Source organism: Pristiophorus japonicus, chromosome 13, assembly GCF_044704955.1.
Source record: "Pristiophorus japonicus isolate sPriJap1 chromosome 13, sPriJap1.hap1, whole genome shotgun sequence".
Lineage (NCBI taxonomy): Eukaryota > Metazoa > Chordata > Chondrichthyes > Pristiophoridae > Pristiophorus > Pristiophorus japonicus.
In genome coordinates this window covers 88,477,701-88,498,303 of record NC_091989.1, presented here as the reverse complement: position 1 = coordinate 88,498,303, position 20,603 = coordinate 88,477,701, and the positions used below count along the sequence as shown (strand labels likewise).

At 45.2% G+C, this 20,603-nt stretch overlaps 1 protein-coding gene across 1 annotated transcript in view; it reads left to right on the top strand.

Moving 5' to 3' along the window:
- hydin (HYDIN axonemal central pair apparatus protein) overlaps nt 1-20,603 on the top strand; it is a 1,725,340-nt gene that overhangs the window by 478,269 nt on the left and 1,226,468 nt on the right. Inside the window, 1 exon segment of the mRNA XM_070897728.1 lies at nt 13,437-13,660. Within this exon segment, the coding sequence (XP_070753829.1) occupies nt 13,437-13,660 (224 nt within the window).

Genomic DNA, 20,603 nt, shown 5'->3' with positions numbered 1-20,603 from the left:
TGCGATCCCCTCTCATCCTTCTAAACTCCAGTGTGTAAAGGCCCAGTTGATCTAGTCTCTCCTCATATGTCAGTTCAGCCATCCCTGGAATCAGTCTGGTGAACCTTCGCTGCACTTCCTCAATAGTAAGAATGTCCTTCCTCAGATTAGGAGACCAAAACTGAACACAATATTCCAGGTGAGGCCTCACCAAGGCCCTGTACAATTGCAGTAAGACCTCCCTGCTCCTATACTTAAATCCCCTAGCTATGAAGGCCAAAATACCATTTGCCTTCTTCACCGCCTGCTGTACCTGCATGCCAATTTTCAGTGACTGGTGAACCAAGACACCTAGGTCTCGTTGCACCTCCCCTTTTCCTAATCTACCACCATTCAGATAATATTCTGTTTTTGTGTTTTTGCCACCAAAGTGGATAACCTCACATTTATCCACATTATACTGCATCTGCCATGCATTTGCCCACTTACCTAACCTGTCCAAATCACTCTGCAGCCTCTTACCATCCTCCTCACAGCTCACTCCACCACCCAGTTTAGTGTCATCTGCAAACTTGGAGATATTACACTCAATTTCTGCATCCAAATCATTAATGTATATTGTAAAGAGCTGGGGTCCCAGCACTGAGCCCTGTGGCACTCCACTAGTCACTGCCTCCCATTCCGAAAAGGACCCGTTTATCCCGACTCTCTGCTTCCTGTCTGCCAACCAGTTCTCTATCCATGCTAGTACATTACTCCCAATACCATGTGCTTTGATTTTGCACATCAATCTCTTATATGGAACCTTGTCAAAGGCCTTTTGAAAGTCCAAATACACCACATCCACTGGTTCTCCCTTGTCCACTCTACTAGTTACATCCTCAAAAAATTCCAGAAGATTTGTCAAGCATGATTTCCCTTTCACAAATCCATGCTGACTTTGACTGGTCCTGTCACTGCTTTCTCATTTTACCTTAATAATTGATTCCAACATTTTCCCCACTACTGATGTCAGGCTAACTGGTCTATAATTTCCCGTTTTCTCTCTCCCTCCTTTTTTAAAAAGTGGTGTTACATTAGCTACCCTCCAGTCCATAGGAACTGATCCAGAGTCAATAGACTGTTTGAAAATGATCACCAATGCATCCACTATTTCTAGGGCCACTTCCTTAAGCACTGTGGGATGCAGACAATCAGGCCCCGGGGATTTGTCGGCCTTCAATCCATCAATTTCCCCAACACAATTTCCCGCCTAATAAGGATATCCTTCAGTTCCTCCTTCTCACTAGACCTTCGGTCTCCTAGTACCTCCGGAAGGTTATTTGTGTCTTCCTTCGTGAAGACAGAACCAAAGTATTTGTTCAATTGGTCTGTCATTTCTTTGTTCCCCATTATTAATTCACCTGAGTCCGACTGCAAGGGACCTACGTTTGTCTTGACTAATCTTTTTCTCTTCACATATCTATAAAAGCTTTTGCAGTCAGTTTTTATGTTCCCGGCAGGCTTCCTCTCTTACTCTATTTCCCCCCTCCGAATTAAACCCTTTGTCCTCCTCTGCTGAATTCTAAATTTCTCCCAGTCTTCAGGTTTGCTGCTTTTTCTGCCAATTTATATGCCTCTTCCTTGGATCTAACATTATCCTTTATTTCCCTTGTTAGCCACGGTTGAGCCACCTTCCCTGTTTTACTTTTACTCCAGACAGGGATGTTCAACTGTTGAAGTTCATCCATGTGATTTATAAATGTTTGCCATTGCCTATCCACCGACAATCCTTTAAGTATCATTTGCCAGTCTATTCTAGCCAATTGACGCCTCATGCCATCGAAGTTAGCTTTCCTTAAGTTTAGGACCCTAGTTTCTGAATTAACTGTGTCACTCTCCATCTTAATAAAGAATTCTACCATATTATGGTCACTCTTCCCCTAGGGGCCTCGCACAACAAGATTGCCAATTAGTCCCTTCTCATTGCACATCACCCAGTCTAGGATGGCCAGCTCTCTAGTTGGTTCCTCGACATATTGGTCAAGAAAACCATCCTTAATACACTCCAGGAATTCCTCCTCTACCACATTGCTACCTGTTTGATTAGCCCAATGTATATGTAAATTAAAGTCGCCCATGATAACTACTGTACCTTTATTGCACATATCCCTTATTTCTTGTTTGATGCTGTCCCCAATCTCACTACTACTATTTGGTGGTCTGTACACAACTCCCACCAGCGTTTTCTGCCCTTTGGTATTCCGCAGCTCCACCCATACCGATTCCACATTATCCAAGCCAATGTCCTTCCTTGCTATTGCATTAATTTCCTCTTTAACCAGCAACACCACCCTGCCTCCTTTTCCTCTCTGTCTATCCTTCCTAAATGTTGAATACCTCTGGATGTTGAGTTCCCAGCTTTGGTCACCCTGGAGCCATCGTATCCATTACATCGTATCCATTAACTGCTATCGGTGCAGTTAATTCAACCACCTTATTCTGAATACTCCTCGCATTGAGGCACAGAGCCTTCAGGTTTGTCTTTTTAACACACCTTGCCCCTTTAGCATTTTGCTGTAATGTGGCCCTTTTTGTTTTTTGTCTTGGGATTCCCTGCCCTCCACTTTTACTATTCTCCTTTCTATCTTTTGCCTCTGTCTCCCTTTTATTTCCCTCTGCCTCCCTGCATAGGTTCCTGTCCCCCTGCCATATTAGTTTAACTCCTCCCCGACAGCACTAGCAAACACTCCCCCTAGGACATTGGTTCCGGTCCTGGCCAGGTGCAGACCGTCTGGTTAGTACTGGTCCCACCTCCCCCAGAACCGGTTCCAATGTCCCAGGAATTTGAATCCCTCCCTTCTGCACCACTCCTCAAGCCTCGTATTCATCTGAGCTATCCTGCGATTCCTACTCTGATTAGCACGTGGCACTGGTAGCAATCCTGAAATTATTACTTTTGAGGTCCTACTTTTTAATTGAGCTCCTAGCTCCCTAAATTCGTGTTGTAGGACCACATCCCGTTTTTTGCCTATATCATTGGTACCTATGTGCACCACGACAACTGGCTGTTCCCCCTCCCTTTTCAGAATGTCCTGCACATAGTCCGAGACATCCTTGACCCTTGCACCAGGGAGGCAACATACCATCCTGGATTCTCGGTTGTGGCCGCAGAAACACCTATCTATTCCCCTTACAATTGAATCCCCTATCACTATCGCTCCCGCACTCTTTTTCCTGCCCCCCTGTGCAGCAGAGCCACCCACGGTGCCATGAACTGGGCTGCTTCTGCTCTCCCCTGATGAGTCTGGGTAAGCCTCAGACTGATACTAGGGAGAGAGATGGAGTCGATGGCTGGGGAACGCAGTTTGTGACTGGGACCAAAGACAATGACTTCGGTCTTCCATATGCATGTGCAGCATTCGTAACAAAATAGATGAGTTGATGGCACAAATAGATGAGCACATGCTCATCCAGAACTACCGTAAAATTGGCGCAACAAGGTCCAATTTCTATCCCAGAGTTCCTTCTCCTATTGGGCATGTGCATAATCGCGTGTGCGAGGTGTGCTCACTATGGGCCCAAGTTTCGGCCTCAGTTGCTCCTGATTTTTTGGAGCAACTGGTGAAGAACGGAGTATCTTAGAAATTCAAATTCTCGGCATTTAGTTTGCTCCAGTTCTTGTCAGTTAGAACAGTTTCACTTTGGAACAGAATTTTTTTTTTCAAAAGGGGGCCTGTCCGGCCACTTACGCCTGTTTTCAAAGTTTCGGCAGTGAAGACTTACTCCAAACTAACTTAGAATGGAGTAAGTGAAGATTTTTGTACGCTCGAAAAAACCTTGTCTACACTTTAGAAAATCAGGCGTAGGATACAAATCAGGCGTAGGGAAATGGGGGGGGGGGGCGGGGGGGGTTAAAGGGAAGTTTACAAACATTAAACACTTCAGTTTTACAAATAAAGAGCCATCATCAATAATAAATGATAAAAACATCAATAAATCAACCAATAAATCAATCAAAAAAAATTAATAAGAAATAATTAAAAAAAAAACAATCAATAAATAAAACATTTTCTACTTACCAACTGCAGCACCGGGAGCCCTCCAACAGCATGCTGGGATGCCCCCCCCCCCCCCCCACCCCCCACAGTGTGTCTCTGTCAGTGTCTCTATCTCTCTGTCTGTCTGTCTGTGTGTGTCTCTCAGTCTCTGTCTGTCAGTGCCTGTGTTTCTGACAGCGAGGGTAGGGGGAGGAGGGGGGTAGAGGGAGAGAGGCGGGGGCAGGGGGAGGGGAGGGAGGGAGGCAGAGGGGGAGGGAGGGAAGGGGGAGGGATGGGGGAGAAGGGGGCGGGAAGGATTTCTCCTGTTTTCAGAATTCTCATTCTATCTGGACCCCTCCCTTTGGCCTCTTAACTTATCGAGATCTTTTCATTGCGAACTGCCGGTAGACATCAGCCGTCTCAATTTCTTTGCTCCTCTCACTTACTCCAACCTACCTCCCTCTGAACTTGCAGCACTCCGCGCTCTCAGATCCAACCCTAACATTGTCATTAAACCTGCTGACAAGGGTGGCGCTGTTGTTGTTTGGCGAACAAACCTCTACCTTGCAGAGCCTGAATGCCAACTCTCTGACACCTCCTCCCACCTCCCCCTGGATCATGACCCCACCACCGAACATCAATTTACATGTACTTCTTTCAATTTAGTATACTGTATTCGCTGCTCACGATGTGGTCTCCAATACACTGGGGAGACCAAACGCAGATTGGGTGACCGCTTTGCGGAACACCTCCGTTCAGTCCGTAAGCGTGACCCCGAGCTTCCGGTCGCCTGTCACTTTAATTCCCCGGCTCCACTCCCACTCTGACCTCTCCGTCCTCGGCCTGTTACACAGTTCCAATGAAGCTCAACGTAAGCTCGAGGAACAGCACCTCATCTTTCGATTAGGCACTTTACAGCCTTCTGGACTCAAATTCAACAATTTCAGATCATAACCTTGCCCCTTTTTATTCACATGGCAGCTGATGATTCTGCCATTCCCCTTTACACCTCATCAAGACTCAACTTTTGTTTCTTTACTTGTCCCATTACCATCTCCTTTTGCCTCGCACCATCATCCCTTTTGTCTTTTAATCTCTCCTGCCTTCCATCCTATCACAGACCTTCCCTTTTGTTCTTTCCTCCCACCCCCTTTCCTTGCTCCTGCACTTGCTTAAAACCCGTTACATCTCATCGACCTGAAACATTAACTCTGTTTCTCTCTCCACAGATGTTGATTATTTCCAACATTTTCTGTTTTAATTATTGACACAGATAGGACTGAAAACCAATTGTTTATTGTATGACTATGAATGCATAAGACATGATTGAGGTATTTTGCTCAACTGTATCTTGCACAGATTTCTATACTGTCTCACTAGTGTCAGCTGTGGCTCAGTGGGGAGTTCTCTCGCCTGAGTCAGAAGGTTGTGGGTTCAAGTCCCACTCCAGGGACTTGAGTACCAAACAAAATCCAGGCTGACACACCAGCGCAATGCTGAGTGGGTACTGCATTGTTGGAGGTGCCATCTTTCAGATGAGACGTTAAACCGATGTCCCGTCTACTCTCTCAGGTGGACGTAAAAGATCCTATGGCACTATTTCAAAGAAGAGCAGGGGAGTTATCCCCGGTGTCCTGTCCAATATTTATCCCTCAATCAACATAACAATAAAACAGATTATCTGGTCATTATCACATTGCTGTGTGTGGGAGCTTGCTGTGCGCAAATTGTCTGCTGCATTTCCTACATTACAACAGACTACACTCCAAAAAGTACTTAATTGGCTGTAAAGCGCTTTGAGACGTCTGGTGATCGTGAAAGACACTATATAATCCAAGTCTTTCTTTCTTTCTTTCTTTCTTTCTTTCTTTCTTTCTTTCTTTCTTTGTCTGAATTATGATTTGAATTGGGAGTTGGAAGTCAGGGTTATTGTTCTTTTTCAGTTTCCAACAATGCCATTTGATGTCATGCTTTATCTGTGTTGATTTGAATCAGATCTGTATTCATGCATGGTTACAGCTAAAGTAATGAATAAATGAAGTAGTCAGGAAAGAACAATCAATCCCTCATCACAGGGCTGGTTGGCTGAAGAAAGGCACAGTTCTCATTTCAGTGTCTTGGTTGATGACATCTGATGCCTTCTACAATGCAAGATTATTGCTTGTTAGTTGTTCTCTCAATCTGGCACCACACCTCCAGAGTGCTGCCTTTTTTCTCGGGGTGAACGTTCGGGCTCAGTGCTCCCGGAGCAGAGCTTCACATGGCAGGAGTGAATACTGGGAATTTGGCCTGGTGCTGATTTATGACCTGTACACAGTTTCATCCATTAAAGGGAAATATCTGAAGATTTACTTCTGTACTTAAAAAAAAAATCAACACTTAATTAGTACATCAACGGTTGAAACTTTGGTTTAAATACTGAAGTATAATGACATCAGTCCAGCAAAGGGAACTGGTACTCTGCGCTATGATTTTCATCGCTCCACCAACAATGGCGGTGTCTTCTGCTGTCTAGTTCCCAAGCTCTGGAACTCCCTCCCTAAATCTCTCTGCCTCTCTACTTCTCTTTCCTCCTTTCATCATCATCATCTTTAACCAACCAGGGAGCAGGCTATCTTAGATCTGGTACTGTATAATGAGACAGGATTAATAAATGATCTCCTAGTAAAGGATCCTCTAGGAATGAGTGACCATAACATGGTTGAATTTCAAATTCAGTTGGAGAGTGAGAACGTTGGATCTCAAACCCGTGGCTAGCTTAAATAAAGGAGACTACAATGGTATGAGGGCAGAGTTGGCTAAAGTGGATTGAGAAAATAGATTAAAATATGGGACAGTTGATGAGCAGTGGCAGACATTTAAGGAGATATTTCATAACTCAACAAAAATATATTCCAATGAGAAGGAAAGACTATAAGAGAAGGGATCTGTGGCTTACTAAGGAAATAAGGAATAGTATCAAATTGAAAACAAGGGCATACAATGTGGCCAAGACTAGTGGGAGGCCAGAGGATTGGGAAACTTTTAAAAGCCAGCGAAGAATGACTAAAAAAATGATAGAGAGGGAAGACAGATTATGAAAGTAAACTAGCACGAAATATAAAAACAGATAGCAAGAGTTTCTACAGGTACATGAAAAGGAAAAGAGTGGCTAAAGTAAAAATTGGTCCCCGAGAGAATGAGACTGGGGAATTAATAATGGAGAACAGGGAAATGACAGAAACATTGAACAAATATTTTCACGGTAGAAGACACTAAAAACATCCCAATGGATAATCAAGGGATTATAGGGAGAGAGGAACTTAATACAATCACTATCACTGATGAAGTAGTACTCGGTACATCGTGGCCCCCTGATATGTGAGAGAACAGCTCCGCAGGTCGGGCTATAAAAGAGCTGGAGCGGCATACCACTTCAACCTCCAGCGCGAGCTGCTCCAAGTGTGCGCCAATTTTGAGATGGGCGACTGGGTGATGTCATCAAAACCCTGGTCGCCGTTTTTGAGCATGGGCAGGAACATCAGCAGGGCCCAGGTACAGAGGAGTGGGAAGGTCGGGGCGGATGAGCGGCGAGTGTTTGTGGCGAGATGCGGTGAATGTTTATGGTGGAGGAGTGGTGAGAGATCGTGGCGAAGGTGTGACAAATGAGGGTACGGGGCCCAGAAGAGCCCAGGGCCCAGGGGCAGCACGGGCCAGTCCATACTGCGCTATGTGCGCACTCGGTCCGTGCAGCAGAGCAGGTCTCCAGTCGTCTTGGTTAACCCTTGCTACTGGATAAAGGCCTAGTTCTATGTGGTGGCTGGTGTGCAACGGTCACCACACGTTAAAAAAATTCACCCACAGGCATCTTCCACCCCCTCAATTGGAGTTCAGGGCTGGAACATCGGGTCCTTCATCGAAACACCTATGCAGTCGTGGAAGCAAGTCATCCTCATTCGAGGGACCACCTATGATGATGATCATCTTTAAGACGTTTCTGAAAACCTACATTTTCGACCGCTGTCTTAATATATGCTTACGTGGCTCGGTGTCAAATTTTCTTTCGATAACGCTCCTGTGAAGCTCCTTGCGATGTTTTACTACGTTAAAGGCGCTATAAAAATAGTGTTGGAGTACTAATTTCAAGGAGGGTGGTGCGCTGCAGAGAAATATGTTTGAAAACCATTTTGGACCAACTTTGTTTGATCTTTTGTCCCTTGTAAGCTGCAGATTTGCCATCCTACAAACTCTTCGCTTGCACCTTCACTGTATTGAAAATTGCTTAACACATTCTTTCCCAGCACCTCCAAACTTTGGAACTCTATACCTCCCTCATTCTTCACTTTCTTCCACAGTCTCCCAGATCAGTCACAGACGGAGAGCAGGCAGATGTCCTGCTCCCAGATCAGTCACAGACGGAGGGCAGGCAGATGTCCTGCTCCTAGAAGAAAAAAAAATTGCATTTCTATAGCTCCTTTAATGACCTCAGGATGTCTTAAGGCACTTTACAATCAAAAAAGTATTTTTGAAGTATAGTCGCTGCTGTAAAGTAGGAAATGCGGCAGCCAATTTGCACACAGCAAACTCCCACAAAGAGCAATGAAATGAATGACCAGATTATCTGTTATTTAGATATCGGTTGGGGGATAAATGCTGGCTAGGAAAGAAAGAAAATCTTGTTTTCTATAGCGCCTTTCACACCTCAGGGCGTGCCAAAGCACTTTACAGCCAATGAAGTATTTTTGAAGTATTGTCACTGTTGTAATGTACTACATTGGGAGAAACCATGTTCTTTGAATAGTACTATGGCACCTTTTACGTCCACCTGAGAGGGCAGATGGGGCTTCAGTTTAACGTCTCACCTGAAAGACGGCCCCTCCGACAGTGCCGCATGGAGGTGTCAGCGTAGATTTTGTGGGCAAGTCCCTGGAGTGGGGCTTGAACCCAAAACCTTTTGACTCCGAGCCACGGCTGACACATCAGTCACAGTTGGAAAGAGCAGGCAAGTGATCTGGTCCCAGTTCTTTGTCAAAGCCACTTTGGTTCATATTGATATTTTGGTGATTCTGCCACGTTAGCTTGTTGCTAACCAGGGAACCTTGTATCTCTGAGCCAATCTTCAATAATCAGATTTTTATTGAATTATCATGCAAAGTGATTTGTATTAAAAAAAGAGGCAAATAGAGTATGGAATTGTATTGGAAAATGGTAGAGTGCAAATCTAAACGGGTTGTATTGCTGTTATAGGAGGAATTAGCCTTCTGGAATACCCTGCACAGTTCTGGTGAGCTCATCACTAAGGAGATGGTACTCAGTAAGATAATGGCCCCAAGTTTCCACATGATTTGCTCCTGATTTTTAGGAGCAACTGGTGGAGAACGGAGTATCTTAGAAATCGGAATTCTCCACATTTAAGTTTTCTGCAGTTCGAGTCAGGTAGAACAGTTTCACTTTTGAACAATTTTTTTTTCAAAAGAGGGGCGTGTCCGGCCATTGACGCCTGATTTGAAAGTTTACACAGTGAAAACGTACTCCAAACTAACTTAGAATGGAGCAAGTGAAGATTTTTGTAGGCTTGAAAAAACCTTGTCTACACAGTAAAAAATCAGGCGCAGGTTACAAATTAGGCGTCGGGAACGAGGTGGGGGTGGAGGGGAAGGGAAGTCATTAAATTCTACAATAAATCCTTAGTTATACTTATACAAATATTATACAAATAAATGCAACCTGAATAAAAATTTATAAGCAAAGAAAAGATTAAATAAACCATGTTCCTACCTGTGTGAAAGTGCTTCAGGCAGGCCTTTCAGGCAGCGGTTTGCCGTCGGGACCGACCGGCGGCAGGGGGAGGGAGGGAGAAAGCTGCAAGAAGCCTCAGTGCTGATCATGGAAGGGCAATGTGGTTTTATTAAAAAATGTTAAAAATTGAACAGCTACAAAGAATTTGAATAGTCTCAAACAAGTGCATGTGTCCCGTTTATCACAGTCTATCTTTAATTACAGAATGCACTCCCTCACCCTCACACACAGAAATATCAAGAAAATTAAAATGCAAGCCTTTGCAAGGGTTCAATAAACAAATTTTTACTTTTTCTGCAGCACTTTTTAAAATGGCCGAGTGCCAATGTTTACTTCAGACTGCACGTGTGCGAACGCTCCAACGCGCATGCGCAGGGTTGCCGGCACGAAAAAAACTCATTTAAATTGTACCCGCCCCCTCCTGCTTACAAAATCGGCGCGAGTGGTAGGCTCCGCCCCCTGTGCGCCGCGCCAAGCAGATATCGAATGCAAAGCGCTCGAGAATAGCACGTTTTTTTTCAGGCGCCGTTTTCGGCGCTAAAAATGGGCACCCAGCTCGGAGGGGCGCCTGTTTTGCCGCGTGTGGAAACTTGGGGCCAATGGGACTAAAGGCAGATAAATCCCCTGCACCTGATGGCTTGCATCCTAGGGTCTTAGGAGAAGTAGCGGCAGGGATAGTGGATGCATTGGTTATAATTTACCAAAATGCCCTGGATTCTGGGGAGGTCCCAGCAAATTGGAAAACTGCAAATGTAACACCCCTATTTAAAAAAGGAGGCAGACAAAAAGCAGGAAACTATAGACCAGTTAGTCTAACATCTGTGGTTGGGAAAATGTTGGAGTCCATTATTAAAGAAGCAGTAGCAGGACATTTGGAAAAGCAAAATTCGGTCAGGCGCAGTCAGCATGGATTTATGAAGGGGAAGTCATGTTTGACAAATTTGCTGGAATTCTTTGAGGATGTAACAAACAGGATGGATAAAGGGGAACCAGTGGATGTGGTGTATTTGGATTTCCAGAAGGCATTTGACAAGGTGCCATGTAAAAGATTACTGCACAAGATAAAAGTTCACAGTGTTGGGGGTAATATATTAGCATGGATAAAGGATTGGCTAACTAACAGAAAACAAAGAGTCGGGATAAATGGTTGGCAACCAGTAACTAGTAGGATGCCGCAGGGATCAGTGCTGGGACCCCAAGTACTTACAATCTATATGAACGACTTGGAAAAAGGGACTGAGTGTAATGTAGCCAAGTTTGTTGACGATACAAAGATGGGAGGAAAAGCAATGTGTGAGGAGGACAAAAAAAATCTGCAAAAGGACATAGACAGGCTAAGTGAGTGGGCAAAAATTTGGCAGATGGAGTATAATGTTGGAAAGTGTGAGGTCATGCACTTTGGCAGAAAAAAAATCAAAGAGCAAGTTATTATTTAAATGGAGAAAGATTACAAAGTGCTGCAGTACAGCGGGACTTGGGGGCACTTGTGCACGAAACACAAAAGGATAGTATGCAGGTACAGCAAGTGATCAGGAAGGCCAATGGAACTTGGCCTTTATTGCAAAAGGGATGGAGTATAAAAGCAGGAAAGTCTTGCTACAGCTATATAAGATATTAGTGAGGCCACACCTGGAATACTGCATGCTGTTTTTGTTTCCATATTTACTAAAGGATATACTTGCTTTGGAGGCTGTTCAGAGAAGGTTCACTAGGTTGATTCCGGAGATGAGGGGGTTGACTTATGAGGAAAGGTTGAGTAGATTGGGCCTCTACTCATTGGAATTCAGAAGAATGAGAGGTGCTCTTATAGAAACGTATAAGATTATGAGGGGGCTTGACAAGGTGGATGCAGAGAGGATGTTTCCACTGATAGGGAGACTAGAACTAGGGGGCATAATCTTAGAATAAGGGGCCGCCCATTTAAAACTGAGTGAGAGAAGAAATTTCTCCTCATGAGGGTTGTAAATCTGTGGAATTCGCTGCCTCAGAGAGCTGTGGAAGCTGGGACATTGAATAAATTTAAGACAGAAATAGACAGTTCCTTAAGCGATAAGGGGATAATGGGCTATGGGGAGCAGGCAGGGAAGTGGACCTGAGTCAATGATTGGATCAGCCATGTTCGTGGAGCAGGCTCGAGGGGCCATATGGCCTACTCCAGCTCCTATTTCTTATGTTCTTATCATAGAAAAGATAATAATTGCCCTTATACAGGGACAACACAAAAGATGCCAAGTATCAATAGTTTTAATTTATATTAAGTTCAACTACATGCTTTCAATCGTTGCCATACATCTTGGATTATATAGCTCTTGCAGGTACATGTATTGATAACTTAACACATGGTGGGTGGGGAGGGGGGCAGCACCATGGTTTGGCTGGGTCAAGGACTACACCTGGCAGCATCGCAGCCTTCTCCCATGGTGCAGCAGGTATCTCCCACACTCCCTCAGTCCAAGCAGGCGCTAAGCATGCCTAGGAGAAGGGCAGCAGCGAGAGAGGCCAGGGGCTCCATCCGGGCTGGAGCCTGCAGCCTGCTAATGACGAGTTCCACATTTCCAGTGGGACATTTTGCACTGTTTGAGGTAGATCTTGACAGAAGAGAACGGAAATAAAAATCAGTTGAAATGTAAAATGGGCTGCTGACTCGCGATCATCTGTTTTACACGATTTACACAAAGTCAAAATTACTCAATTGAAAAGAAACATAGAGCTCAATTTTCCCCAAAGTATTTTTTTTGGCGTACTTGAAGAGTTAGCCGATTTTTTTGGGAGCCCAAGTACGGCAAGTTTTCCTGTTGGATTTCTTCATTTTGGCCTGGCGTAACCCGACCTTTAGTTTTGGGAGTGGAGCCTTGATCTGTGTCAAAAAGACCGGGTTGCCATGGTAACCAGGGACACAATGCGAGCTGAGGCTGCAAAGTGAAGCATACAGCCAGCTCCCAACACATTAAAGGAATTGAAAAACACATAATAGCAACTTACCTCCAACCCTCCACCAGTTCGATTCTGTGATCTCTCTCTCTCTCTCTCTCTGTGTCTGGCCGAAGGGCTTGCCGGTGCGCTTTCCCGCCCCTAGCCCTGGCTGAGTGGTCTCCCGGTCCGCTCCCCCGCCCCTAGCCCAGGCCGAGTGGCCTCCCAATCCGCTCCCCCGCTCCTAGCCCAGGCCGAGTGGTCTCCTCCCTCCCGGTCCCTGCACCTAACTACACCCAAAAGGCTTTCCCTCTCCCCCTCTCCCTCCCCCCACCTCTCTTTTCCTCCCCCACCTCTCTCTCCCCCTCTCTCTTACCTTTCCTGCTGCTGCTGTCCAGGCATCTGCTGCACTTACCTGTGCTGATTTCTTTAACTCCCCGCAAGGGTTTTCTCGAGAGGCCACATACACTAGCCTAAGTAAAAATGGAGTAACTATTAGCTGGCCAAAGTTGCCTAAATGGCCAGAATTGGCATAGGTAGCTGGTAACACCCCCTTTTGAGAAAAAAAAACATAACTAACCTGAGTTACGTTGGTGCAAATTGATTGGGGAAACTGAGGATTTTTAAGTTAGGTCAGAAAAAGCAGCCTACTCCAAAAAAAAATGGCACAAATACTGGGGACAATTGAGCCCATAGGTTTTGTGTTTTTGAAACATAACAGCAGTTTCTTCACTTTATTTATTTTTTCAGATGCTGATGACCAACAAGGGTGACATTCGTGCTGTGTACAGCCTGATTCCTACGCTCACCCCAGTGGGCTCCTGCTTCAACTTTAACCCAAGTAATGGGTCTCTCTTGCCAGGTGGATACCAAGTGTTTGAGGTGACATTCAAAGCCACCATTTTCGGGGAATTCATAGAAAACCATCAGTTTTCTGTGGATGGGTCCCCACAACCAGTCCAAGTAACTTTCAAGTAAGTAGCTTCTTCTGTGTCCAGGTTCACTTTGTTTATTGTGTTGGTAGTTTCGGTTACAGTCTTGGGGTAAAAGATACTATGTGGTTCAGGGATAAGAATTACACCTTATTTAGATTAAAGGTACAATAGCAATAGATGTGTATTTTGTAAACTCCATTTCACTGAGTCAATCTGTTCAACTACATTTCTTTGTGACTTTGTGACTGCTGCAGCTCTGATGTGGCCTTGTAAAGCATTACCTGCTTTCCTCAGTACAGCCACACAACTAAATGTGAATGTAACGTCAATTCAGTAAAGGGTACAGGCCCAGTTTAATGCATCTTATATTGGCATACATCTGGAAATGGTAATATGAAAAAATTGGAGGTGAATTTTATGTTTATAGGATTTTATTACAAGGATGAGGTAGAACTGGGCTTACCCCACCAGCAACTGATTTTTGAAAAAGTGAAAAAACAGTGTTCCTAATTTATGTCCCGAAGGAGGTTTGCAGACTTGTAGTGCTGTTCTTTGCTCTTTTAGTTAAATACATTCTTCTTGTGTGATGTCAAGAATGCTATGGTTGTAGCACAAAAATGTTCCCTTGAGCAGCCTGGCAGAAAATCAATGAAATGTATACGTCAGCAGTATATGTCTACGTAAGTCAGTATCAAAACCTGAGCTGTGACACCAGTGGGCTGCATGTCTTTATTGCTTTGCTTCTGGATCACTTTTGCTTTCTGGTTAATAACTGGATCCTACCGAATTCCCGTAAGTACTGCTCCTGTTGGAAAACTAATAGCTTGCTCTTGTCTAATAATAATAAACATTTTCTTATTGTGGTATAAACCCTGCTTTCATAGGACTGCAACATAGGCATGGGGCTGTAAGTTGTGGCCTGTCCAGGTGCGTACGATATTCGCACGTACCCAAAGATGCCCCGCAAGTGCCAGTTCTCAATGCGCACGCACCGAGAACTGGCATTTGCGATCTGCCAACATTTCTTTTGACAGTTCCAATGCAACCCCGGGAGAAGGACATTCGCGCACAGAGAACTCCTGCCCAGCGAATGTCCTTCAAACTCTTATGACAGGCTTATAGCCTGGTTTTACCAACGTAAGAGTTTTAAAAGATAGAAAAATTAAATTTTATCACACATTTTTATATTAATGGCCTACTCCTGTTCCTATCTCCTTCCTATGATAGGGTTCCCTACAACCAGCACATACTCCTCAGTTTGAATACTCATTGCGTTAAAACTTTATTGAAATCAGTCCTAATTCTTTCAGACGAGATGCTAAATGAGGACTCCCAAATGTCCTCTCAAGTGGATGTAAAAGCTCCCATGGCACTGTTTTGTAGAAGAGCAGAGGAGTTTGCCGAGAACTATAGCATAGTGGTTATGTTACTGGACTAGTAATCCAGAGGCCTGGAGTAGTAACCTGGAGATGACAGTTCAAATCCCACCACGGCAGCTATGGAACTTAAATTCAGTTAATTAAATAAATTTGGGAATAAGCTAGTTTCAGTATTGATAACCGTGAAACTACTGGATTGTCTCCATCTGCTCCACTAATGTCCTGTAAGGAAGGAAATCTGCCATCCTTACTTGGTCTGGACTAAATATGACTACAGCTACGACTACTGATATGTGGTTGACTCTTAATTGCCCTCTGAAATGGCCTAGCAAGCCACTCAAATGTAACAAACTGCTACAAAAAACAATAATAAGAATAAAACAAGACGAACCACTCTGCATCTGCTTCGGACACGACAAAGGCACAACGAGCTCAGTCTACCCTGCAAAGTCCGCCTCACCAACATTTGGGGACTTGTGCCAAAATTGAGAGAGCTGACCAACAGTCTGATAATGTCATACTCACAGTCATACTTTTCAGCCAATGTCCCAGACTCCTCCATCACTATCCCTATGTATGTCCTGTCTCACCGGCAGGACAGACCTACCAGAGATGGCGGCACAGTGGTATACAGTCAGGAAGGAGTGGCCCTGGGAGTCTTCAACATTGACTCCGGATCCCATGAACTCTCATGGCATCAGATCAAACGTGGGCAAGAAAACCTCTTACTGATTACCACCGACTGACCTCCCTCAGCTGATGAATCAGTACTCTGCCATGTTGAACATCACTGAGGGTAGCAAGGGCACACTGGGTGGGGGACTTCAATATCCATCACCAAGAGTGGCACCACTACTGACTAAGCTGGCTGAGCACTGAAGGACGTAGCTGACAGATTGGGTCTCCAGCAGGTGGTGAGAGAACCAACACGAGGGAAAAATCTACTTGACCTCGTCTTCACCAATCTACCTGTCGCAGATGCATCTATCCATGACAATATTGGTAGCAATGACCACAGCAAATTCCTTGTGGAGACGGAGTCCCATCTTCACACTGAGGACACCCTCCATCGTGTTGTGTGGCACCACCACCATGCAAAATAGGACAGATTCAGAACAGATCTAGCAGCTCAAAACTGGGCATCTATGAGGCGCTGTGGGCCATCAGCAGCAGCAGAATTGTATTCCACAACAATCTGTAACCTCATGGCCCGGCATATCCCTCACTCTCGCATCACCATCAAGCCAGGGGACCAACCCTGGTTCAATGAGTAGTGCAGAAGAGCATGCCAAGAGCAGCACCAGGTGTACCTAAACATGAGGTGCCAACCTGGGGAAGCTGTAACACAGGACTACATGCATGCTAAACAGCAGAAGCAGCATGCTATAGACAGGGCTAAGAGATCCTACAACCAACGGATCAGATCAAAGCTCTGCAGTCCTGCCACATCCAGTCGTGAATGGTGGTGGACCATTATACACCTAACGGAAGGAGGAGGCTCCATGAACATCCCCAACCTCAATGATGGCAGAGCCCAGCACATGAGTGCAAAAGACAAGGCTGAAGCATTTGCAACCATCTTCAGCCAGAAGTGCCAAGTGGATGATGCATATCGGCCTCCTCCTGAGGTCCCCAACATCACAGAAGCCTGTCTTCAGCCAATTCAATTCACTTCACATGATATCAAGAAACGGCTGAGCGCACTGGATACAGCAAAGGCTATGGGCCCTGACAACATCCCGGCTGTCGTGCTGAAGACTTGTGCTCCAGAACTAGCCACGCCTCTAGCCAAGCTGTTCCAGTACAGCTACAACACTGGCATCTACCCGACAATGTGGAAAACTGCCCAGGTATGTTCTGTTCACAAAAAGCAGGACAAATCCAATCCGGCCAATTACCACCCCATCAGTCTACTCTCAATCATCAGCAAAGTGATAGAAGCAGCACTTACTCACCAATAACCTGCTCACCAATGCTCAGTTTGAGTTCCACCAGGACCACTCGGCTCCAGACCACATTACAGCCTTGGTCCAAACATGGACAAAAGAGCTGAATTCTAGAAGTGAAGTGAGAGTGACTGCTCTTGACATCAAGGCAGGTTTTGACCAAAAGTCACATCAAGGAACCCTAGTAAAATTGAAGTCAATGGGAATCAAGGGGAAAGCTCTTCGCTAGCTGGAGTGATACTTAGTATAAAGGAAGATGGTTGTGGTTGTTGGAGGCCAATCATTACAGCCTCAGGACATCGCTGCAGAAATTCCTCAGACCAGTGTTCGAGGCCCAACCATCTTCAGCTGCTTCATAGATGACCTTCCTTCCATCATAAGGTCAAGAAGTGGGGATGTTCGCTGATGATTGCACAGTGTTCCATTCGCAACTCCTCAGATAATGAAGCAGTCTATGCCCACATGCAGCAAGACCTGGATGACATTAAGGCTGAGGCTGTAAAATTGGCAAGTAACATTCGCGCCACACAAGTACCAGGCAATGACCATCTCCAACAAGCTTCCTGGAGTGCATAAGGGATGGTTTTCTAGACTAATATGTCGAGGAACCAACTAACGGGGAGGCCATCTTAAACTGGGTGTTGTGTAATGAGAGAGGATTAATTAGCAATCTCGTTGTGTGAGGCCCCTTGGGGAAGAGTGACCATAATATGATGGAATTCTACATTAGGATGGAGAATGAAACAGTTAATTCAGAGACCATGGTCCAGAACTTAAAGAAGGGTAACTTTGAAGTTATGAAGCGTGAATTGGCTAGGATAGATTGGCAAATGATACTTAAGGGGTTGACAGTGGATGGGCAATGGCAGACATTTAGAGACCCCATGGATGAACTACAACAATTGTACATCCCTGTCTGGCGTAAAAATAAAAAAGGGAAGGTGGCTCAACCGTGGCTATCAAGGGAAATCAGGGATAGTATTAAAGCCAAGGAAGTGGCATCCAAATTGGCCAGAAATAGCAGCGAACCCGGGGACTGGGAGAAATTTAGAACGCAGCAGAAGAGGACAAAGGGTTTGATTAGGACAGGGAAAATAGAGTACGAGAGGAAGCTTGCAGGGAACATTAAAACGGACTGCAAAAGCTTCTATAGATATGTAAAGAGAAAAAGGTTAGTAAAGACAAACGTAGATCCCCTGCAGTCAGAATTAGGGGAAGTCATAGCGGGGAACAAAGAAATGGCAGACCAATTGAACAAGTACTTTAGTTCGGTATTCACTAAGGAGGACACAAACAACCTTCCGGATATAAAAGGGGTCAGAGGGTCTAGTAAGAAGGAGGAACTGAGGGAAATCCTTATTAGTCGGGAAATTGTGTTGGGGAAATTGATGGGATTGAAGGCCGATAAATCCCCAGGGCCTGATGGACTGCATCCCAGAGTACTTAAGGAGGTGGCCTTGGAAATAGCGGATGCATTGACAGTCATTTTCCAACATTCCATAGACTCTGGATCAGTTCCTATGGAGTGGAGGGTAGCCAATGTAACCCCACTTTTTAAAAAATGAGGGAGCGAGAAAACAGGGAATTATAGACCGGTCAGCCTGACATCGGTAGTGGGTAAAATGATGGAATCAATTATTAAGGATGTCATAGCAGCGCATTTGGAAAGAGGTGACATGATAGGTCCAAGTCAGCATGGATTTGTGAAAGGGAAATCATGCTTGACAAATCTTCTGGAATTTTTTGAGGATGTTTCCAGTAGAGTGGACAAGGGAGAACCAGTTGATGTGGTATATTTGGACTTTCAAAAGGCTTTCGACAAGGTTCCACACAAAAGATTAATGTGCAAAGTTAAAGCACATGGGATTGGGGGTAGTGTGCTGACGTGGATTGAGAACTGGTTGTCAGACAGGAAGCAAAGAGTAGGAGTAAATGGGTACTTTTCAGAATGGCAGGCAGTGACTAGTGGGGTACTGCAAGGTTCTGTGCTGGGGCCCCAGCTGTTTACATTGTACATTAATGATTTCGACGAGGGGATTAAATGTAGTATCTCCAAATTTACGGATGACACTAAGTTGGGTGGCAGTGTGAGCTGCGAGGAGGATGCTATGAGGCTGCAGAGTGACTTGGATAGGTTAGGTGAGTGGGCAAATGCATGGCAGATGAAGTATAATGTGGATAAATGTGAGGTTATCCACTTTGGTGGTAAAAACAGAGAGACGGACTATTATCTGAATGGTGACAGATTAGGAAAAGGGGAGGTGCAACGAGACCTGGGTGTCATGGTACATCAGTCATTGAAGGTTGGCATGCAGGTACAGCAGGCGGTTAAGAAAGCAAATGGCATGTTGGCCTTCATAGTGAGGGGATTTGAGTACAGAGGCAGGGAGGTGTTGCTACAGTTGTACAGGACCTTTGTGAGGCCACACCTGGAGTATTGTGTACAGTTTTGGTCTCCTAACTTGAGGAAGGACGTTCTTGCTATTGAGGGAGTGCAGCGAAGGTTCACCAGACTGATTCCCAGGATGGCGGGACTGACATATCAAGAAAGACTGGATCAACTGGGCTTGTATTCACTGGAGTTCAGAAGAATGAGAGGGAATCTCATAGAAACTTTTAAAATTCTGACGGGTTTAGACAGGTTAGATGCAGGAAGAATGTTCCCAATGTTGGGGAAGTCCAGAACCAGGGGTCACAGTCTAAGGATAAGGGGTAAGCCATTTAGGACCGAGATGAGGAGAAACTTCTTCACCCAGAGAGTGGTGAACCTGTGGAATTCTCGACCACAGAAAGTTGTAGAGGCCAATTCACTAAATATACTCAAAAAGGAGTTAGATGTAGTCCTTACTACTAGGGGGATCAAGGGGTATGGCGAGATAGCAGGGATGGAGTACTGAAGGTGCATGTTCAGCCATGAACTCATTGAATGGTGGTGCAGGCTCGAAGGGCCGAATGGCCTACTCCTGCACCTATTTTCTATGTTTCTATGTAAGTGAGAGTCAAACCACCGGCCCTTGACATTCAACAGCATTACTATCGCCGAATCTCCCACCATCAACATCCTGGGGATCACCGTTGACCAGAAACGTAACAGGACCAAGCCACATAAATACTGTGCTACAGGAACAGGTCAGAGGCTGGGTGTTTTGCGGCAAGTGTCTCACCTCCTGACTCTCCAAAGCCTTTCCACCATCTACAAGGCACGAGTTAGGAATGTGATAGAATACTCTCCAGTTGCCTGGATGAATGCAGCTCCAACAACACTCAGGAAGCTCGACACAATCCAGGACAAAGCAGTCCGCTTGATTGGCAGCCCATTGACCAACTTCATTCCCTCCACCGCGCAATGTGGCTGCAGTGTATATTATCTACAAGATACACTGCAGAAACGCGTCAAGGCTTCTTTGACAGCACCTCCCAAACCCACCATCTCTACCACCTAGAGGGACAAGGGCAGAGGGCACATGGGAACACCATCGCCTCCAAGTTCCTCTCCAAGTCACACACCATCCTGACTTGGAAATATATCGCCGTTCCTTCATCGTTGCTGGGTCAAAATTCTGGAACTTCCTCTCTAACAGCACTGTGGGAGCACCTTCACCACACGGACTGCAGCGGTTCATGAAGGCAGCTCACCACCATTTTCTCGATGATAAT